This window comes from Alternaria rosae, assembly GCF_020736505.1.
Source record: "Alternaria rosae strain MPI-PUGE-AT-0040 chromosome Unknown BKA58scaffold_1, whole genome shotgun sequence".
NCBI classification, from domain to species: Eukaryota; Fungi; Ascomycota; class Dothideomycetes; order Pleosporales; family Pleosporaceae; genus Alternaria; species Alternaria rosae.
Genome location: NW_025763570.1, coordinates 3,838,862 through 3,861,201, shown reverse-complemented (window position 1 = coordinate 3,861,201; position 22,340 = coordinate 3,838,862). Strand labels below are relative to the sequence as shown.

The following is a 22,340-nucleotide window of genomic DNA, read 5'->3' as shown; positions in this document are numbered from 1 at the left end:
ATGAGAGTGCCACCTGCACAGTGTGGAGATAAGAGCTACAAGAGTTCGGCAGGTGTACCGGCGGTATCCTCTCGCTGGAGGCAACGTCTACAGAGCCGGTTCCGCACCCACCACGTAGTGTCCCGGGCGACTTGTAAGACTGTGGCACCTAGGTATGCTGCCCGTCCCGGGCTAGAGACGCCGCTACCTGCACCTTTACGACTCATCTTGAGTAGTCACTTCCACCTTTCATCTTTCGGAATTCTACTGATGTTGGACCTTCGCAGGTGAAAATAGCCTGGGAGATGTAAGAGAAAGGTCAACAACTTGTCACAATTCTGCTGAACGACACATCTGCTCGACAGAGTTCACCCCAAAGACCCACGCAAATGACGCGAGGCTCGACTCCGTATCGAAAGTTGACCTGGCACTGGAAGTGTCCTGACCGTTCTGGCTCTCCGGCAGTGGTGGCGAGTTTGGCTCCAACCTTGAGCGTCAGCATGGACCGCAGAAGATCATAGGTCGTACATGGTTCTGCCAACGGTGCGTAACTTGGCGGCATGGCCGGCCCTCGCTTGCGCCCATCAATCAAGTCCACGCGTTGCATGCGGCGGCGGCGTCAAGAGCTGCGCATGCAATATCTAGATGTCACCAAGGCCAGCCCAACTCGGAGCTGGGGAGCCGTCGTGCCTTGCGTATCTACCCTTCCTGCTCCAGGCTGCAGGTGTATGGGAGCCCACAGGAACGAAAGCATTGAGCCCAGGTTGCAATTGTTCCTTACAGGGTATCCTTCTGTCACTCGGTCTCAGGGCACAGATTTGCAGTGGGTGACATGATAGGCCTCTCCACTCTTTCCTGTAGCTTGTGAGCCTACGCCCCTTCAGATAATCCGCGGATGTCGATCCGGACTTTCGATGAGAAGGCTGTCAGCACGAAGATCTGGACTTGATTGAGTCACTTCTAAGTTGCCACCATACAAGCTACCTGGACCCTTCTTCCGCCGTGGGTGTGGAAGCGGCAGCGAGAAAACAATCTGATGATGTTTTCACACGGTGCCGGCAATGCCTTCGTTTACTGACGGTTTCTAACATGAAGTCGACAACAAAGCTAAGTCGAAACTTTGTAACTTGCAATCCACTGATATACACTGCCCTTCGTGACCGTCGGTAACCGCTTGAACCTTTTATCACTGTCGCGCCTTTGCCCTTCAGTCTGTACCTAGACTCACAAGGCTGCTAGAGTCACCATTTAAACAGTCCTATACAGTTGCTCCACGTCTTTGTAGTTCCAGACTGGGCGCCGGACCGGTTTCCTCACACCAGGAGGGTACGCGATACTTATAGCGGTTTGTCATAAGACGCACAGTCTACCACCTGCTGGACGCGATGAGCTCACTACGCCGTAAATCATCGGGGTTGATCACCTGACCTTCATTAACATTACGGAAATGAGCATGCACAATTTGATTCTATAGTTGCTGAGCTGTCTGAGCCTCGCTCTGCAGAACCCTAAGTCTGGTACCATGTCCTGGCTTATAGTGGGCAGGAGAAGCTTTGTGTAAGACGGTCGTGATATATTGCTTGGCTGTACCTGACGAATTTCCTTATGTTAGGTGGCCGACCTGATATCCAAATCTTTACAAAGACTACCAAAATCATGATAAAACTCCCCTGAGACATTCTAGTTGCTACAGGCGGAGTCACAAGGTTCCGGATCAGACCTAGTAACGAGAACCTTAATTTCGACTTGGACCTTGACTGAAAGAGCTTACGTCGTCCAGGATGAATGCAGGCCAAGTCTTCAATAAAACGCTTCTAAGCCACCAGGAAGAGCGGTACATATCTAGAAAGCGGAGCGATCCGTTGGCTTCGCAGCGTTGTAGAACAGAGAGGGGATGCCTAATCAACAAGCGTTGTCGCCCAGTGGTAATTATGGAGATCTTTCAGCTGGATGTTGACCACGAGACATCGTACAGGCAGCTGTCAGTAAGCTAGTCAGGTTCAACGCAGTCTCGCCGTAGCAAAACGCCCTCGTTACCAAACTATAGACACTCGCCCTAGCTAACAACTAGGGCGGAGGAGGCCGTACCGTGGGAACAATCGGCGCATAGCATACGTTTTTAGCATCGCTGGCGCCACTCGCTTCGGAGAACCGTTGTACAGGCCAGGTATTTCCGCGTGTAATGTTATAACGCGACGTGTTATAGACGAGAAAATTGTGCACACCAGGTCAACTCCAGCTTTGTCTTGGCAGGTATATATCTGCGTGCTGCAGGTGGTGAACCTGGCTCGTTCATATTTATGGAGAGGTACATAATATGCATTACCGAAGTGAATGAGGACAGACTGTTATGCGAAGCCTGTCTAGGTCCCCAGAGCCGACGTAAGCGAACTTTTTACGTGACGATTTTGGTCGTCGATTCTTTCGTCTGAGCTGGCAAGTGAGAACTGGAAAGTACAACGTATGGAGCGTCTGAAGTGCATTTCCCAGTTCTCTTGTTTCGCGTAATTCATGTCTCCCTATGGCGGCAGGTTTATGAGAGGAGCGAAGGTGATCAGCGCAGGCCCCAACAGATTTCGGATTATTCGCTGGGGTGCAGATGACCGGCAGGACAGTGGGTAGCGCTGGATGTCAGGATGCATCGTGAGCCAGGGGACGCGTATTGGGGCTGCGACTAGGAAATGGCTGTCCCGCGGTGGTCGCGTAGAAGGGAGTCTAGGCGATGGAGACTGCCAGGTCCCGTGCTGTCAGCGGCTCGCCTGCTAACGCACTGCTGCACGGGCGGCGGTCGCCAATCATCAACCTGGCACCCTGTTCTGATCGCTCAGCAACGGGAAACGGGCGGAGGTGTGGTAGCAGGTGGGTCCTGGGCACGGGCAGATACCTCAAGGTACTTGTTGAGCCGGCATCGGTACGCCGCCTTTCTTAACACGACGCCATATAGGGTCGGGATGGCACCGATCAACCAATATGGTTTTTGATTGCCAGTCTAACCTGCGGCGATGCTCCGTAAAAGTCCGCGGCAACGAAGATCCAGCGGCTTTCGTGGACTGTGCTCAACGTGGAATGTTGGTGTGCAGCAAGACCCTGGCCGTGCAGGGGGGAATTGCTCGAACTAGAGATGGAGGAACGGAAGGCGAGTTAGACTCGAAGACGCACGCACCCACGAACATGCGTGCCCTGTTGCCCATCTCGTTTGCAGCATGTGGCCAGAGACGTCTCTAACGCGCGATGCAGCTGGTCCCGGAGAAAGGACCTAGCTGTCCATGCCGATTCGGTATCCTCACCCTGCACCTCCAGGCACTGGACAGTTCTGTGTTATAGCCCACTGCGTCCACTAAGGTTGAGCTTTGAGGCCGAGACAGTACCTAACAACCGAGTGCTATATGGTACCCCAGGCGCACAGCAGTGGTCAAAAGACGGCCTTTGGACAACTGACCTGCATACCTCTCTGACGTCCCTCGACGACATAACCTTGGAATTCCAGCCCTGTGCTGACATCTCTCAGCCTTGTTGCCAGCTCTTCGCCCTTCGCCACCCCTTGGACAATCTGAACTCAGACTCCACCGTCACTTCCCGCGTAACTGACACTTCCCGACCTATCCTCGAGTGGTGGAATTGTAGTGGAGACGGACGCTAGAACGCAGTTATGCTTTCCACGAATCTCCATCAATACCCCTCGGCGTTCAGCCACCTCCCCGCGCCGAACATGGTCGAACATCAACATCATCATCTCGCCGCCCAGCACATGGGGCAATCACCACTCGACAACCTCGCGCATACATCACAATACGCAGCCCTGCAATTTCATCAGAACCGGCATGTGCTGCCAAACGGAAAAGGACTTGTCAAGCCTCATCGGTTACCGTACACCAGTGGTCCTATAGCGCCTCGACACCAGCGAGACATGCTCCATGAGCGGTCGGGACGGGGTAACTCAACGTCTGGACCAGTGCGACGCAGGATCAGCCGAGCTTGTGATCAGTGTAACCAGTTGCGAACGAAGTGCGATGGTAGACAATCTGTAGGTCCTTTCCCAGGCTGTCGAGTTCTAAATCAATAAGCTAACGGTGTGAGTAGTGTGCGCATTGCATAGGTACGTTTTGATTCTATGGAAAGCTCGGCGGTGGATGAACCGAGTTGAGGACCATCTGCTTAGGCGACCAAAAGTTACTTTTGTAGCGTCTGCTAGAGGCTCTTAGCTACGGGGCTAAAACTGCCGTTCACTTCCCGTCACCCATGTACTACCTCTCTGACAGCTTGGCTAACACAGTGTCAGAATTCGGATTGACGTGCGAATACATACGTGAGCGCAAGAAACGCGGAAAGGCATCGCGGAAGGATCTTGCCCAACAGCAGGCTTCGACCGCCACGGGGGGCACTGTTGCGCCAAAGTCCGAGGATTCTAGCACCCCGCAATCGTCGGAGAAAGCTACCGAGTCTATTCACGGCAATAGTCCCAAGCTTCCTGAAGGTCAACGCTCTCTGCCTGAGCTACCTGGTCGATCGGCCAGTATTGCGACAACACGACCCGAGATGGATACTGCGTCAATGTATCAGAACAGGACGATGAGCATGGGCGCAATCGACACTATGCCAGAATCCGAAATGCACCATCAAATGACCGAGAGCATGCAATCTATGCATCCTATGCAGCCGCCCCGATTACAGACTCAAGGGCTGTCTATGCACAACCCAATGCCCGAGTACACGTCGATGGAGGAGTATCACCGAAACCTTACCTATCAATCACCGCTTCAAATGATGCAGCCTGGAATGCAGCCCGTTGTACCTTCGCACGGCCATGGGATGGAGTACTCTGACAGCCCCTACAGTATGATGAGCCCGCAAAGCGCACATACACAAGCACCGACGAATAGCTTCAGGATGCCCGAAGAGGCATCCAACATGGGTTACATGCCTCAATCACCAGTTGATGGATCGCCTGGTTGGATGCTGCCTTCACCTTCTACAACGATGTACTCTGGCGCACAACATCAGAATCCCTCTCAGCAGTTGAGATACCCTGTTTTGCAGCCGTTAGTACCACATCTCGCAAATGTCATGCCGATTCCACTAGCTTGCGACTTACTAGAACTCTATTTCCAGAGTTCATCAACTGCGTTCATGCAACCAGTCTCACCTTACGTACTAGGCTACGTCTTCCGAAAGCGCTCTTTCCTCCGTACCAACAACCCTCGCGTGTGCAGTCCAGCACTGCTAGCAAGCATGCTCTGGATCGGCTGCCTGACAAGCGAATCCCCATATCTATCCTCATCGCCATCTGCGCGCAGCCAATTATCGGAGAAACTTATCAATCTGACTATCAGCCTCTTGAAGCCGCTTGTGCATCAAACTCCAGGTGGCCCCGATGCATGCCCTACGGCGTTCAACGGTAACGGCCCGATCAATGGCGTCACCATGGGTAGTTTTGGTATGCCCGCACAAGATTCCGACATTGGTTTGTGTAAGTTACGAATCCAGGCTCAGATCTCCGAAGCTCCCTTAACTAACATGATGGTAACAGCGGGAGCGCCAGGAGGCCTTGACGACGTAGCAACCTATATGCACTTGGCCATAGTGATCTCGGCAAGCGAGTACAAGGCTGCATCACTCCGCTGGTGGAACGCCGCTTGGTCACTGGCTAGGGAACTTAAACTTGGCAAGGAAGTGCCTGTGACACCGCCTCCCGAGCCGAACGATGATGATGCACCAGGACACCTAGATGCGGAACACATGGGCGCAGGATACCCAACCAGTCAACACACGTCCATGGACTTTACAGAAGAGCAAAGAGAAGAGCGCAGACGTATATGGTGGCTGCTGTTCACTGTTGATCGGTAAGCCATCTGATCTTTGTCAACCGTGACACTCGCAGCATGGCATTGCTCGACTTCTGCCGACGTCGTTCTTGCGCATCCATCAGATCTGCCCGTCAACACACGCTGATCGCTCAACAGCCACCTAGCGTTATGCTACAACCGACCCTTGTCTTTATTAGATGTCGAATGTTCGGGCCTTCTGCAGCCACTTGACGATAACGTATGGCAATCTGGCGAATTCTTCGAGGACTCCGCTCAATCGTTTTCAGATTCCACACTTCGCCGACGATCTCGAGGGCCTGCCTTTGAGTGCACCGGACACTCCATTTTCGGATTTTTCCTACCTTTGATGACTATCCTTGGGGAAATTACCGATCTATATCATGCTCGCAACCACCCCCGTTTTGGCACAAAGACCGACTGGGATCACCACGCGCTAGAGATCAGTCAACAGCTGGTAGTATATGGGCGTTCACTCCAAGAGTTGCGGAATCGCGCAGTGAACGAGGCCAACGCTGAACGCGAACCATCACATCCTGACACACCATCCGGCCGGTCTGTCAACTCTACGATGTCCAGGGCGCAAGAGTCTTTGATGCATGCTAAGATTGTGGAAGCATATGGCACGCACCTCATGCATACGCTTCACATCTTGCTCAATGGTAAATGGGATCCTATCTCGCTACTTGATGACAACGACCTCTGGATATCTTCGCAAAGTTTCGTCGATGCGACTGGTCATGCAGTATCAGCCGCCGAAGCATTGAATGAAATTCTGGAATACGACCCGGACCTAAGCTTCATGCCGTTTTTCTTCGGCATCTACCTCTTGCAAGGGAGTTTCCTGCTACTGCTCATAGCCGACAAGCTGCAAGGAGATGCAAGTCCGAACATCGTGCGAGCATGCGAAGTCATAGTGCGCGCGCATGAAGCATGCATCGTCACCCTCAATACCGAATATCAGGTAAGTGGCGCAACCAACCAGTCCGTCGTTCTTACCACAACTTTTGGCGACCCCACTGCAGCAGTGCTCTGCCAAGATCATTATTCATGCTAACACCTTGCAGCGAAATTTCCGCAAAGTCATGCGTTCTGCTTTGCAGCAAGTGCGCGGCCGCGGCATGGACGAACACGCCCAACTTGCGCAACAGCGTCGGCGCGAAATGTTGAGTCTCTACCGTTGGAGCGGCGACGGCACAGGGCTCGCACTCTGAGCCGCGTTTGAGCCTCGCTTCGCCGACCCTTGTCATTCCGGAACCATAACACCGCCTTTCGCAACAGTACAGCAATACACGCCCTGTTACCTCCCCAAGGGGAGGCCAGGATTCCTTTCACTCGGCTGCGACTAGTTGCACACTTGGAATTATTCTAGGCCGCCACTTGGCTCACCTTTCGTGCGTTGGTAGCATTACCCTATACCCTGACATCACTATGTTTTCCATCTTGTCGAGGTTCCTTTCCTTTCCTCCGGCGCGGGCCAGTGGCCATGTGGCTGCCGCCTAGCTTCATCAGGGCTGATGCCCACGATTAGTGCGATGTACGATTTCACGTATACTGGTTTTCGGCGTTATACCATAATGTGTTCGCCCCTTGAGATATTGGTGTGCGGACTGGCGGCGCGATCGTTGCGAGGGCGTTCTGGTACTAAATTTTATGCACGCCATCTTGATGCACAGGTTTCTTCAAGTATTTTACGTCATGTTTCGAAAAGCGCAAAGTCCTTCGCGTGTTTTTGCCTGTAGCGTCGGGTACAGTTACTCCTAGACCTGATATCGTCAGCTTGCCTGTACACGTACGGAAGTGCCCTTCTTCTCCTTGCTTCGCTTCTAGTACACAGTGGAGAATAATGGGTAGTCAATAATTTAGCGCAATAGCCACACCTCGCGTATACACGCAACTGAACAATCCTGACTTAACAGCCCTTTACCAACTTGACGGCCAGATAGAGCCACAAAGAAAATCACACAAGTACGGAGCAAGGCCCTGTGCCATGCCAACAACGAGTCAGTGATATGGCTACTACGATCGCTTGTCCTGGCCACTTTTTAGGGCCAACCATCTATCTAACTCATTGTCTCGTGATGCTATAGCCAGGTTCGATGTTTCAAAAGTATACCCCTGCGTTTGGCAAGCCCCAAGCTTCCTCTGCGGGGCCCTTGACTGGATCGAGGGCCTGAACACGACTAGACACTACTTCGAGCCCAACGTTTTCGCTGGTTTGAATTGGATGTGGAGGACTTGAATCATTGCCGTGGAAGTTGGTGGGCCACACGTGCTGACTACTGTGCCACGAAAAGTCTGTTGGCCAGCCATGGTAAGATGTGATGCCATGGCGGCGTAGCGATACTCGGGGACAGGAGTGTTTGGCCGCCAGCGCTTCAATGGAGTATACCAAACATAGGGTGACCCTGTTCAGGTCAAGGATTTGCAGAAATTTGTGCGAAAGACCACATTTGGTACGTAGCTAGCGCTGCCGGTACTTGGGCACCCAATATGGTGTTGCCTTCCCGCTACCAAACCTTCGCTTTGCCATGCGGCCCTTCCTCGTCTTAGTATACCAGCGTTCGGCTTCCCGGTCCACGACCCTACCCGGTGGAACGTCAATAATCTCCGGCACGAGGGCGTCTCTTTACCAGTACCAAAGATCTGTCGCATGCACGTTCATAGCCCTAGTTAGATCAACGACAGAGATTTCGCCAGCTGCGAAGTATTGGAACCATTGCTGAGGACTGGTAAGACGTGAGGCTTTTCAGGATATCAACGTGATTGGATAGGAATAAGTCACTTCCGTCGCAGGTAACTGTTCCTAAGGCACAGGGTACGGAGAGCATACACCGGGGCTACATCGAGACATGCAAGGAATATTGCCCTGCTATGCACCCCAGATCTGTTGAGCTTTGTTGGGACGCGTCGTTGGTCAATACTGTCTAGGAAGCCTGGAACTCGACGGGTCAGTGACCTCCCGCATCTCCCGAGGGGCCCTGCTGCTTGAACCCTTGTAAGCAAATGCCCATCTCGTGTAGAACTTGACTCACTACGGAGAAGGGCATCGAACTCTGGGATCGGCTACAGTACAGCCAGATGCCCAGCTTGGGCTCGTGAGCCGATGCGATAGTCACAGCTGATGATAAGATCTTGCAGCGTGGGGAGCGCATTAACAGTAGTGGATCGCGAACACGTAATTCACTGTCATCAGCGCGCTAACATTTGTGCAAGTGGTGGTGTGGATAAGATTGTTCAAGCCGCCTTAACACCTCAACTAAGAAGTTGTGAATGCCTTCAACTCCACAATCCCAAAACGAGAGTCATATGACATGCACGCTGCAAGCCCCTTTCATTACAGGTAGACCTCAGCACCGGAGCCCCTCCCTATTCTCCGCTTCATCTGTGCATGACCCAGTACAAAGGAATAGCAAATCCAGAACATGACGAGACAAATCACGGTGACACTGCAGTACTTCACGGTAGTCCTGCGTGTAATACCGAATCAATTTGGCCGCCCCATCTCCACGTCTGCATCATGTGGCCAGGGCAAGCGCCACCTTCTCAACGTGCTTCTCCGCATTTTAGGGCTTCTATGGAAGCTGCAACATATTGAGGGGCTCATCTAAAGAGATGAAAAGAAAGGGGAACGTCTACGAAGGGCACAAAGACCCCACACGCCGCACTGTGCACTACCGCACGAGTTCGCATGCGGAGAATACTGAGACAATGTCAAAGCGCATGGTACGCACCCTGCGGGCCATGGGGGCTGCGTCTGCCGCGTGGTGACGTTGGACAATCAACGTGGATACCCAAAGTCCGGAATGCGGTGAGCAAGCAATGGATCACTGGCTCCTCGGTGTTCAAAGAGTCAGCCACGATCCGAAATTGCGGCTTGCTCTGAGAGAACGGGTCATTCTCTGACAGATCGTCGCGAGCCGTTGCGGCAACAGGCAACTGGAACCGGTTTTTGGATGTCAGATATCACAGACGTCCTTGAGTCTGCTATGACCCTATCCTAGTATGTTCTTGGCGTGCGCTCTTGCGCGATGTCGGCTGGCGAAATGGTTCGCACATGCACGCTCTAGAATGGTGAGATGGCGTGCGGCTGGCGTGAGGCTTGCAGGTACTGCGCCAAATCCGTGCTGCTCTGTCTTTGAGAGATTACTGAGCTCCGTCGACCCTGACCGGAATGAGACGACATGCGATGGTGGCTAAGATCGAACCACGCGATGGAGTACGAGACGCACGCGATGGCAATGTAGAGCGCTTCCACAGCTCGCCACGAGTAGAAGTGACCGACACGATCGACGCTTCAGGATGTGGGGAACGTGGTAGGTAGGGGTTACAGCAGCTCGGGCACATGGGTACCCCTTCACTGGTTGCAGCTCGGTTGTACCCACAAGTACTCCTCGACGCTTGCGTGCTTCGCTGTCATTTGTTTAGATCTCGGTAATCAGCGGGCAGGGATGACCATTAAGGCAACGACAAGGATATGAGAAGTGGACGGGCGACCGTTTTGGCTGCCGTCAGCTTTTAGCCTGATAGCGGGTCGACTTGGTCTTGGTAGAGGAAGCGGGCGTCAGCCACATGTATATATCGACCTATAATATGGATGCTTTGCTAGGTCGACCAGATTCGATCCCAGACCCTAGAAAGGCGTAACGTTGAGGTAAGCGACGTCAAAGTTACTGCGGATGACCGATGAAAGTCTTGGCTATGTGGAGGGTCGTCCCGAGGAAGGCTGCTTACAAGCAGCGTGCCGTAAGAAGGAGTGTCACAATGGTGTAACCGCACTTTGGCGAGAAGCAGGCCACGTCGCAACCCTTCACAAGGTTACTGATCTTCACATGTCAGCCTCACGCTGGCTCTGTCTGAAGGATTCACAATCCGTGTCGAAAGTTCGAGACCCACATGTCGTTGCGTTCGGCATCACCGGTGCTAGGCTCGCTGTATCCTGATAGAGTTTGACCCCAGAGTCCGTCTCGATGTCTCCGCCAGTCAAAGCTCCGAACCGATCTGGTAGCCCACAATAACAGGACCAGATCAAGCAGTCATTCTGTTAGCATATCGAGTCCTAGAGGCCGGTTCCAAGAGCAGTTACCAAGGCTGCGTTGGCAGAAGGCGAAAGCCGTTTCAGGTCAAGCGACTGCGTGCATGCAGTTCAAGACTACTAACTGTTCGTAAATGCACGAGGGAAACAGCGGCACGGCCCTAGCACCTGCAGAAAGCTCCTCTTTCCGAAATACTGGACGTCTGGCAGTTATCGCTAATGCGAAGTAGACGCCAATTATCACCCGATGTCGTCTTTTATTGACGAAAATAATTTTACAGCCAATCATGACCTCCAGAGCCAATAATTGGGTTGATAATGGTTGCATGGCTTTGGCCTGGAGCTCTCGGAACCCGTAGCCACATCTGGACTTCCGACCGGCCATGCTCGAATAGGCCAGAGCTGCTGTAGATGCGCAGGATCGCGATGCAAGCGTCGAGTATACTTACGCGACTTCGTAAACCTCGCTTCGCGCGTCTCCTCAATGGAACTTCCCGCCCATAGACCTATGGTTCTTGTTCACGTGCTGCGTCCGGGTCACCATAACGACATTCTGTAAAAAAGAGAATCAGTGTTGAGAGATCGGCAAGTACTTCGAGATTGTACCCTGTGCAAGACGGCACCCTAGCAGCATCGGGAGCTCACCCGCCCGGTCAGCAGCGGGCGGCATGGCATAAGCCGAGCGCCTTAATGCGATTGTCTCGAACGCCAGATCCAGTCCCAAACCCAGCCCAAGCCCTCCGGGGAGACGTATCAATAGATGCGCATCTATAATCGGCAGGCCAAAGCTATAACAACATACTGTTATTACGATGAACGTGAGGATGGATCAGCCGTGGACGAGTATGCCCTCCGTTATACTCCTAACAAAAACGTATCTCCACATACCGACGGCATCCTGCGGATACCTAAAGTTACTCGTAGCTACTCATGGCTACCTGCAAGGTGTTGTCAGGTACCCCTGGATGAACTGTAACAAGTTGACAGGTTCGTGGACCATCGGCCCTGGCGTCCTGGAGCAATTAAGGCCTTCGAGAAGCTTTCCGAAACCATGCATTGCTTCAGAATTGGTATTATCATAGCAAAGAGCTGTTAAGATACCCTTTGCGCTTTTGGCCTCGGTCTTCAGTTGTGGGGTATGCAATACAAGCAGGGTTCCCGGCAATATTCCCCAGGTCCGCCAAGGTGATACCGTGGTATAGATTGTACACGAAAACTGCCTAGGCAAAGAGGCGCGCTGAGTCCGCAGTCCCACATAGCATCCTGACATATTCTCAGAGTTTGGACTGCTGAAGACGCCCACGAATTCTGCGAAGATCAACGGGCCTGAAAAGTCGACGTTTGGCAAGGTTCATGGCGACAGCAGGGCCAACTCTTCAACGATGTTTGAAGCTTGTAAGGGGTAAGCTTCACGAGCTTAGCCGTGATCTTCCGGGAGCAGGCTGCGGCGTCGAAGCGGAATGTGGAGAAGCTTGATCGCAATCGTGTAGAACTCCATCTTGGCACCTAACGTATCGCTACGTGCCGAGCATGGACATGCCAATTTTTGAACATCGGTCGCGCAGCTGCAAAAGAAATCCAGGGACAGAAACACGCCTTGCTGCATCCACTCCGGGTTGACGAGACTGCGTCATATTTCTGTACTATATTTTCACGCATCTTCCCGTACCCTGATGCGCTTGTTGCCTGCCCCTATTGGAGCACAAAACCACTAGACTTAGATCAGTCTTTCAAGAACGCAACGTGTCTTATACAAGTCTTGAAATACGGAGTATAGGGGTATACGTGAGGTCGTAACTATAGTACTGCACGAGCTACCAACATTCGTGTGACTGCAGGTATGCAGAATAATTAGGAGGTGATTTAGATGAAGGGCCTTCGACGCGTCTCGGGCCGAATTGTAGATATTGGACGCCGCAGGCTACGTCTGGCAGCACACCGATGTGTGAGAAAGCTGCTGTGTTGTGCTCGACGGAAATGGGGCGTACGAGGTTTGTTTCCTCTTGTGTCATGAACAGGTCAGCATAAATTGCATAGGGCGCTCAATAGCCGGGAAGCTACGGCAGATTTCGAGAAAGCACTTACATTGATGAGTGTGTTGGAAACGTGACGTGGTCGCGATAGAACCTTGGAACCTTGGAAGAGTTTGAAGCTTGGGCCGTTTGTTCTCGTAAATGATGTCTTGCCGAGATCATACCAGCACTCAGCCTCTCTCACGTGCGTTGCGCCCATCTTCTTTTCCATCTAATCTTTTTGATGTGTTCACGACATTCAATGCCTCAATACAAGTTGCGCGAGGTAATCAAAGTGCTTCTGACTTCGATATGTGAAGAGCGAACTGTCGAGCCCATGCACAAGTGGAGAACCTGACCATGATGCCCAGTTGAGAGGTCGGAGCGCATTGTCAACCGGCAATCGTCGCATTATCTCGGCGCGCCCGGTGAGCTGCTTCATAATGCGAAACAGTTCCGTCGAAACTGGTACGTGAATCGTGAACATGAGTCGGACAGTGCCTTGCATCATCGACCGAGTACAGTACCCGCTCGTCTTGGTGTATCTCCCAGCCATCTCTTCCATCTCTTTTTATCTGGTGCTTCCATAGTCTTCTGTTCCGAATGGTTTTTGATTCAGGATCTCTATCATACACCACATCTCGCACATGGTGCTCAGCAAATCTTGTTGACCCATCCACCGGCATCATCATCTCCACCATTTACAGATGTCGAACGCCATCCTCAGCATCGAAGATGGATCCCCACTCGCATGAGAGCCACCAGAGCATCTCTTACACATATATCACTCCTCTTACAATCTCCGTCGCATTACTCAAATCTCCCAACGCCCATGAGGACGCCACAGCCTTTTATCCACCAATCGGTAAGCCACACGGCAACCACCTCAAGCCACATGTCACCAAAATTAGCAAACAATACTCCTACTACCTTCTGGAAAGAGCTTGGAAGCATGCAGGAACGATCCTTGATGAGCAGTGCAGGCGCTTAGGGAGATGTTGGTGGTGGTGGAGCAGGCTTGTGTGTGGATTTGCGGACAATTGCGATCTACAGCTTTGACGATGCTGCGCGTACAATATGTACGATGAGATTGTGTTGGTGGTAGACGGACGGACGGACGGGTAGAGGCGAAGAGGAGGGATTGCGATGGCTTGCAGACTGCAGTCGCGGAGATGGAGCGGTTCTTGGTAAAGTGAGTATTTGCAGCAGATTACTGGCCGGAAGCTTAAACAGACGGTCTGGAGAACAGGTTTTTTTCTTGAGCCATTCGATATGACGATTGTCGGAACCAGCTGGAGATCGCTTGCTCATTGTCTCCGTCAGCGGATCCATAAGGACCGTCCTTTTTAGACTATATTCAATTTAGGTTTAACAGAGAATCGATTTTTACTGCACATTGGTCAGTTGATACACTTCTGCTTCGCACACCTGCGCGCTGTAAAGCTCTCTGCGGCTATACAGCGCCTACACTCCAGTAGTATCGGCTTTGGGCTTTGTAGTGACACGGAAAGAGTCAGATCTGGTCGTCTGGAGTTATGACAGAATCGAGGTGTAGGAGATATGAATGGACATGCCATTGCATGGGATATGGTAGATAAACATCGATTCAAGGGTCTGTCAGAGGTAGTCACATTCGGTTGAATTGAAGTGATGCAGCGCGTTTCCAGTCATGGCAGATACTCATGTCCCTGGATTTGATATAAATCCGAATAACCATGATCATCTATGTTTACGAGACATTCTTATCTCATTGGATCCAAAACGATGTTGTCAATCAAGCGCACAGGTACCTGCCGACCTTCAGAGTCCAGCTGGCCTAAATCCTCACCCTCTTGCGGTTCCTCGACTGGCAACATCTTGACTGCGCCACTGAGTATGGCGCCTTTCGAATCATCAATTTGGTCAATCTCTTCCATAGTATCAGGGTCTGCAAGGCTGATATAGTCAACCTCGAACTTGGCGCGTTTGCCAGGCTCCATCTGTTCTTGCTCGAGCAATGTCATATTACCATGGTCGAACGCAGGCCAGAGGACGTCATTTCGCAACCTCATGCCGTTTTTATACTGTAGTTCTGCTTTGCGAAGCGCTTGGTTGAGGACGATGCCAACATTACGGCGACGTGTGCCGAGGTAGACATTGCGAGAAGAGAGTGCGAGTCCGTCTGACTCCCTTGAGGTAGGAATGATGCGCAAGCTCGTGTCTAGATGGAAGTCCTGAATCAAGCACTTGATGACGCGAGTTTGCTGGACATCTTTTTGCCCAAAGTAGACGCGATCTGGCGCGCAGATGTTGAAGAGCTTCATGCAGACTGTTGCTACGCCGCGGAAGAAGACGGGCCTTGACGCGCCTTCAAGAAGCTGACCAAGCGGGCGCATCTCGATGAAACTCCCTACGCCTGGTACACTACTGTCCGGCGGTAGTGTGGGGTACATGGTCTTTGTGGTTGGTGCGAAGACAGCTGTCACGCGGCCATGGTTTGCGCTCGCCAGTTCCTGGTTCAGCTCTCCCAAGACTTGCATATCCGCCTCCCATGTCTTCGGGTACGAGGCAAGATCCTCATTCAGCCCAAACTGTGTAGGGTTCACGTAGATGGTAACGAAGACGTCGGTGTTCTCGGCGGCTGCGTGTCGCATGAGCGAGACATGGCCCTCGTGCAGGGCGCCCATTGTCGGAACCAGGCCAACTGTGCGATTGTTGGAGCGGAGGGTTCGGCGATAGTCACGTAAGGGCGCGACATCGCGGAAGATTTGGGTCGCGGACGCGGGGGACGGGGTATTGCGTAGTGACGGACTCGTGGACAGGCATCGGATGCCGTTGCCCGTAGGAGCTTGCTGTGGACGCGCAAGGCCCCTGACCAAGCATCTTCGTGCTATCGGCACTGCACTGCATTAGTCATTTGGGTCAATGGCGTAGGTTGAGGAACATTCTCACCAGCTGCGAAACGGAGCGATGCCATTGCGGAGAGTTGCGGAAGTGTCGCGGACAAAGCTCTGCCTTAGCTATCGCGTCGCGCAAAAATGGGGAAAAAGCGAGGATGACTCGCTCGCAACTCGGAAGCGGACAAAGCACGAGGAGTCAGCGAGGAGGCAGCCATGGTGATCAAGTTGAGAAAGGTCAAGACGACTCGTTTCTGCGCTGAAGGTCCCATCATGGAGGGAGTGCCCATCTGAGCCTAGTGCCCCACTAAAAAGATCCCAGGCTCGAGATTTCCATCTCTTTCGCATCACCACCCCGCCGGATCTGCCACCACACGCGACGACATACGACACCATGGCTGACGATGGCATGCTCCTCAACTTTTCCATACCGGACAGCGGCATATTAGCGAAACCCTCATTCAAGGGCGGCAACTGGAAGGAGCGGCTCACTGCGAAGAAGGCGGCGCAGAACTGGCACACCAAGGCGACAGCACGACTAAATGGCGAGAAGGTGCCGAAACAGCTAGTCGACAACGCGACAAACGTGAACCGCATAGAACTAGGCCCGAGAAAGGCACGTGTGTCGAAGAGCCCAGAGTTTCCCGATTCCGGCGACAGGCCAGTAAAGCGAGCGCGTGTGAGCGGAGACTTCAGGCCGAGGACGACGGAGAAGACCGACGATGTCAACTTCAGACCCCAATCGAATCCGAACCCCGCGAAAAGACCAAGCGAGCAGAACAATGCGCCAAAGGGTGGAAAGCAGGTCATTTCCTCGCTTTTCACCTACAATCCCACGTCGAAGACGAAGCCCGAAGCGAGCGAACGCCGCGAAGACGATGCGCCCGTAGAACCCTCGAACGCGCCACTCAGCAGCGAGCTGGACACCTTTACATCCCTGGGCATGTCCACGACCATTGCGGCGCATTTGCTGAAGAAGATGGACTTGAAGGCACCGACCGCAATTCAGAAGGCTGCGGTTACACAACTCATCAAAGATGACTCGGACGCCTTCATACAGGCCGAGACTGGTTCGGGAAAGACTTTGGCATATCTGCTACCTATCGTACAGCGACTCATGGAGCTCTCCGCCAACATGAGGAAGCGCAAAGTCGACGAAAGCGTGCAGAGAAACTCGGGTCTTTTTGCAATCATTCTGGCACCAACGCGCGAGTTGAGCAAGCAGATTGAGCATGTTCTAGAGAAGCTTCTAGGCTGCGCGCATTGGCTTGTGGCTACAACAGTTATTGGTGGTGAGAAGAAGAAGTCTGAAAAGGCACGGTTACGCAAGGGCATCAACATACTCGTCGCGACACCTGGCCGATTGGTCGATCATCTGGAGAATACAGAAGCTTTGGACGTGAGCAATGTCAGGTGGCTCGTTCTGGATGAAGGTGATCGGCTCATGGAGCTTGGTTTTGAGCAGGAGATCCAGAAGATCGTAGGAGCGTTGAATCTGCGAATGCGCGCAAGGAAAGATGAGAAGTCGAGAATACCTGGCCTGCCGGAGAAGCGCACAACGGTACTCTGTTCCGCAACCATGAAAATGGACGTAGAGAGACTTGGGCAGATAAGTCTGAAAGATGCAGTGCACATTCGAGCCGATCCGTCAGAACAGGGACCAGAAACGACCGAGCCGGGAGGCGGCCATTCATTCTCTGCACCAGCGCAATTGAAGCAGTCGTACGCCGTAGTGGCACCGAAGCTCAGATTGGTATCATTGATAGCCTATCTGAAACGAGCTTTCGCACGAAGGGGTTCCGTGATGAAGGCTATCGTCTTCATCTCGTGTGCCGACTCTGTCGACTTTCACTTTGACATGCTCACCAGCGAAATCGAAGGGATCACGGAGACGAAGAAGAAGGAAGACGTACAAGAAGAGGTGGAGGAGGACAAGGTTGAGGAGGTCGTTGATGATGCAGAGAAGAAGCCAAAGAAGACTAAGGCGATAACACAGGCGGACCCGACCAAGCTCACAGTAACAGGTGCAGAGTCACCCGTGCTTTCTGCAAAAACGCACACAGTCACAGCATACCGTCTCCACGGTTCATTACAACAGGCCGTGAGAACTTCGACACTCGCTCAATTTACAAAGAACAAAAATCCCTCGGTTCTCATCGCTACAGATGTCGCATCCCGTGGTCTCGATCTTCCAAACGTCGACCTGGTTATCGAATTCGATCCTGCCTTCGCCCGCGAGGACCATTTGCATCGAATCGGTCGTACTGCGCGTGCAGGACGCGACGGACGGGCGTGTATCTTCTTGATGCCTGGAACTGAAGAAGGCTACGTCGAGATCCTAAAGTCAGACAGGAAAGACCTGGAAGCTGGAGTTCATGTCGCGCGTCAAGATGCCGATGATATCCTCAACCGAGGCTTAGTTACCAGCGGAGTAATGGAAAAGAACGCCTACATGGACAAGGCAACCGACCTCCAACTCGCCATTGAGCGCTGGGCTCTAGCATCCCCTGCTCGTCTGGAAGCTGCTCGACGAGCCTTCCAAAGCCACATCCGCGCCTACGCAACCCACGTGGCAGATGAACGTCAATACTTTGATATCAAATCGATGCACTTGGGTCACTTGGCTAAAGCATTTGCTCTTCGTGAACGACCATCTGGAATGAAAATTCCGGGACAACGAACAGGTGCTGGACGAAACGACAAGACACCTGCTAGGGTGCGCGGTGGGCCGAAGGTGGACCTGGCTAGTCGCAAGGCTGACACGGGTACGTCGAAGAGGGCGGTTGTGGATCTGGACCTTCCCGAGGGCGCGGACACAGATGAGGCGGCGAAGATGAGGAAGGCGGTTCGGGCGAAGGAGAAGTTCATGCGTCATGCGGGTATGGCGAGCGAGTTCAACTTGGGTTGAACACACTCAAATCGATACTGAAGTACCTCTCCCGTGGTACATTCTTTCATGAAGGCATTCCATCTTCTCTGAAATGTTGTGTTGAAGTCCGTTAAATGAAGAAGGTCGAGGTCGCAAGCAGGTCTAGCTCTGATATATTCGGATGCGGCTATGAACAACAAGTACAGACTGTGCCGTGATGAGACAGTGCCATCTGATGTCTGCTACATGACGTTACTGTCTCTATGTGGGAACTTTGCACCAGGTTGGGGAGCACCTTAAGCCTAGGCCTGATTAGTACTACCGAGGCCCATCATGTGCCATCATGTGACATCATGGGCCGACCCGACCCAATGCCTACCATCTATAGCATACGACGCGCCGCCATTGTCGGAGCAAGGAACGCAAAGCGAGGCAGCTAGATCGTGGTCGCAACGAAGTAATACCTCGCTAGATCCGGCCCTGAGGCAGGTCACACAGTCCTGGGTGAGGCGAGCTAACTCCCGTTCCAACTCCAATCAAGTTATCCCTTGCAAGCCACATGTCTAGGCCTCCAGCCGTGTGCATCACTACATGGCGATACATGACATAGCCACTGGTGATGTGAGGCACCACGCCAACTCGGGACCGCATTCACTCCGTTATCTAAGAGAATGAGTTTCGGCATCAGCATTGGAGACGTGCTCAAGCTGTGTGAGCTAGCTGGTAGAGTCTACAAGAACTGTCCGCTTCCCCCGCCAACCGGTAGCGTTCAGTATGCTAACTTGAGCGCAGGCCGAGACTGCTCCGGCGAATACAAGGCCCTTACGTCGCAAGCACGAACGCTGACGAACCTACTCGAGGATATTCAAGACAAGTACGACAAGATACCCGAGAGCAAGCGGCAGCAGCTCATCGATGCGTACCAACCATGTATCGAAGTGCTCGAAGAGCTAGACAAGCTGGTACTGCACTACAATGGGCTCGACACGAAAACCAAACGCGCATGGGACCGGCTCAAGTACGACCCTGAGAAGTCGAGAAACATACGAGAGCGCCTTATCGCGAGTGTATCGATGCTCAATTCCTTCTACACATCCCTGATACACGATAGCCAGGTTCTTATACTAGAAGCCTTGGAAAGATTGGAGAAGGACTACAAAGGCGGTCATCGCGAAGAAAGCATTGCTTCGATCGGGCGACTCACGTCTGGAGGCTCAGCAGACGACGACGACGATGACGAGGAGGCATGGAGCCAGATTCTCCGCGATCTCGAAGACGTGGGAGTATCACAGCAGCAGGCCTTGAGCTACCGAGATGTCATCGTAGACTGGCTTGTCACAGCTGTCAACGAAGGGAGGCTTTTGGAGGAGCGGCCAGAGCACGATGCCCTAGCAACTATGTCCTCGGACCTCGGGACAGCTCTTCCTGAATTCGACTTCGACGAAAGACCGCATAGTTTTGATGTCCCAGCGATCGTCTCGCCTGCGTGCCAGCGCTCACACAATCCTCCCACAGCTCTGCCTCTGGCGTCTAGTCCGCCAATCACGCAAGATCAGCAGATCTATCTGGCCCCTTCAGCAACTTCCCGAGCACATTCGACCACCTCCTTGCGGCAGTCCCAACATGCTGAATCGGAGGCCTCGTCGCTATGCGCGGAGCCACACCCAGCGTCCCAGCCTACTACTTCCATGGGCTCCAACAGCCATGCGATCAGACGTGTTCCAGTTCAACCTCCAAACACTACGGTTCCTATCACGCCCACGCACAGTATCCCAATCGTGGCGCCTACGTCCCCGACTAGTCCCTCTTTACCAGTGCCTTCTTTTACAGCTGAAACGGGAATATCTGGTGCACCTCCGTCGTATTATGAGAAAGAAACATCAATTGCGATAGACCTTGAGTGGACGGCACAACAAATAGTTGCCGCGTGGACTCGGAATGACTTTGTCACTGCAGAAAAGCTTCTGGAAGAACAGCTGGCAGCTGTCGAACGTGGACAAACATCTAGGTCTGGGACTCAGCCCGACCGACGTATTCTTAGGCATCTGCTTGGAGTATGTGCCTCCTACACTGGGAAATACGCCAAAGCGAAATCTTTGTTCGAAAGCGTCTTCAACGGAATTTATCTCAACCGTCAAAACCTGGACGATGGTGACATAGCTGCAGCACGGTGGCTAGGGGACGTCTGCCTGCATATTCAACAGCATACAAACGCCGCCCTTGCGTATTGCGTTGCATATGAAGGATCAATTGGTCGCCTGGGTGTGGCACGCGACCGCACCTCAAGGATAGCCGCCGAACTAAGGCTCGTCGACCACTGGCTGTGGGTGTTCAAGAGAATCGAGGCTACCCTTGAGCTAAATATGGATCCTACCAATATCTTTACATCTACAAATGTCGTTGAAAAGAGCAACCTGATGATGGCAGTCAGAAACAGTGTTTACGATATGCCCGGGATTGAAGGTCGTGGTTCATTGCCACCGGCTGCGGGCATGCGTCCGTCTCTTAACTTGAGTCCTCGACCACAATGTACTCTTGCGATCTCAGAAGGCTTCCTTTTGGGACCCCTGATATCTACAAGCACATGGCCTCTGCCTTGGGATCATCTCTTCTGTCCCGTGGATGCTGTTCAGCTGGACCGCTTTATGGGCGTCATCCCCATTGCAAATTTCATTGGCCAACCCCTGTCTGAGCGTCAGCTACCGTCGAATTCACTAGGCGACTCGAAGAAGCTGCATTTTCTTACTAAAAGAGGCAGTCGATGGTTGATTGATGCCGTGAAACGAGGCCTCCATGAGATGGGGATCGATTATGGCGAGCATAAATACGAGCCTTCGATCGTGTGCCGCATCAATCAGCAGCGTGAGGGCGTGGTGTTCTCCGAAGGGATCGAGATCGGTTTCAGCAAGCTCCCATTCCGTGATGTCTATGGAATCAAGGTCTCGCATGTGAAGTGGGCGACGCGACGGTTTCCGGCATACGGCTCTCATGACACGGCCAATTTTAGGAATATTGTGAAGGGTTTCTTGGAGAGGGCGGAGGCAGAGGCAGACCTTCCGAAGTCGACGCACAATATGCAACATGGAAGTATGGGCGTACACCCGCAAGCGTCCCACGCATCGCCAGACTTTAAGAGGCCGTCCTATGCTTGAGTCGTGGCGAATGTTCTGCGTTCAGTACACATCATTGGAATAATTCCGAGAGTGTTACCAGCCAACAACGCGCTCGTAACTCTGCCGTTCAAACCTGTGGCGTCAACAATAGTTCCAGGTTCCCTATATGAGCTCTGTGTCGATCTCCGGCATTCCAGCGCGCTTCATGGGAAATGGCATCATCTGACGTTGATACTACATCGCCGTTGGATATGGTCCACGCGTTCTGAGCAACAGGTAGGGGCCCGCGGGCATATGAGGTTGTGACACGCCAGGGCTACCCAGACATCTTTGATGTGTTGTTTTCTTTTTTTGTTCATCGGAGATCAACAGCGGCTATACATTCTAGCCCCTGCATCGTGATATTGCGAGGTTCGGGAACCGATGGCAGTCATCAGAAAGGAAAAGTCAGTGTAGTACAAGGCGTAAACAGTAGGGGCTAACTGTCTTCGAAAAGAGATGACATGTACCATCGCAACTGCACACGCTCATGTCGGACTTCGGCAGCTTGAGACGCCCATCCCCGTCGTTTGCGCCTGACGATCAAATTGTGTTTTGCGGTGTCAACACTTTCAAGGGCCAAACCTCGCCGCAG

The 22,340-nt window shown here is 52.7% G+C and overlaps 4 protein-coding genes across 4 annotated transcripts; 3 read left to right on the top strand and 1 right to left on the bottom strand.

Moving 5' to 3' along the window:
* The first annotated feature begins 3,159 nt into the window (after positions 1-3,159).
* Positions 3,160-7,167, top strand: BKA58DRAFT_24599 (fungal-specific transcription factor domain-containing protein). Its single transcript, XM_046166729.1, has 6 exons — positions 3,160-4,003; positions 4,060-4,075; positions 4,259-5,446; positions 5,507-5,819; positions 5,940-6,765; positions 6,869-7,167. Exons 1-6 carry the CDS (start codon positions 3,629-3,631, stop codon positions 7,013-7,015), a joined length of 2,865 nt encoding a protein of 954 aa, XP_046031648.1. The 5' UTR covers positions 3,160-3,628; the 3' UTR covers positions 7,016-7,167.
* Positions 7,168-14,231: 7,064 nt separating this feature from the next.
* On the bottom strand, positions 14,232-15,992 carry BKA58DRAFT_24564 (uncharacterized protein). Its single transcript, XM_046166727.1, has 2 exons — positions 15,780-15,992; positions 14,232-15,726 (listed from the first exon to the last, which is right to left on the bottom strand). The coding sequence occupies exons 1-2, from the start codon at positions 15,802-15,804 to the stop codon at positions 14,591-14,593; spliced, it is 1,161 nt and encodes a 386-aa protein (XP_046031647.1). The 5' UTR covers positions 15,805-15,992; the 3' UTR covers positions 14,232-14,590.
* On the top strand, positions 15,966-18,837 carry BKA58DRAFT_373875 (ATP-dependent RNA helicase DBP7). The gene has a single exon (XM_046169264.1). It carries the CDS (start codon positions 16,119-16,121, stop codon positions 18,630-18,632), a length of 2,514 nt encoding a protein of 837 aa, XP_046031646.1. The 5' UTR covers positions 15,966-16,118; the 3' UTR covers positions 18,633-18,837.
* Positions 18,838-18,954: 117 nt separating this feature from the next.
* BKA58DRAFT_24495 (uncharacterized protein) lies at positions 18,955-22,084 on the top strand. The gene is made up of 2 exons (XM_046166726.1): positions 18,955-19,334; positions 19,386-22,084. The coding sequence occupies exons 1-2, from the start codon at positions 19,265-19,267 to the stop codon at positions 21,743-21,745; spliced, it is 2,430 nt and encodes an 809-aa protein (XP_046031645.1). The 5' UTR covers positions 18,955-19,264; the 3' UTR covers positions 21,746-22,084.
* The last annotated feature ends 256 nt before the right edge of the window (positions 22,085-22,340 follow it).

Excerpts from the sequence above, each read along its gene's own strand:
- BKA58DRAFT_24599 (XM_046166729.1), top strand. The coding sequence starts at position 3,629 with ATGCTTTCCACGAATCTCCATCAATACCCCTCGGCGTTCAGCCACCTC. Across the intron at positions 5,447-5,506 it reads AGATTCCGACATTGGTTTGT|CGGGAGCGCCAGGAGGCCTT; the intron begins GTAAGTTACGAA and ends TGATGGTAACAG. Across the intron at positions 6,766-6,868 it reads CCCTCAATACCGAATATCAG|CGAAATTTCCGCAAAGTCAT; the intron begins GTAAGTGGCGCA and ends AACACCTTGCAG.
- BKA58DRAFT_24564 (XM_046166727.1), bottom strand. The coding sequence starts at position 15,804 with ATGGCATCGCTCCGTTTCGCAGCTG. Across the intron at positions 15,727-15,779 it reads ATCGCTCCGTTTCGCAGCTG|TGCCGATAGCACGAAGATGC; the intron begins GTGAGAATGTTC and ends AATGCAGTGCAG.
- BKA58DRAFT_373875 (XM_046169264.1), top strand. The coding sequence starts at position 16,119 with ATGGCTGACGATGGCATGCTCCTCAACTTTTCCATACCGGACAGCGGC.
- BKA58DRAFT_24495 (XM_046166726.1), top strand. The coding sequence starts at position 19,265 with ATGAGTTTCGGCATCAGCATTGGAGACGTGCTCAAGCTGTGTGAGCTA. Across the intron at positions 19,335-19,385 it reads TGGTAGAGTCTACAAGAACT|GCCGAGACTGCTCCGGCGAA; the intron begins GTCCGCTTCCCC and ends ACTTGAGCGCAG.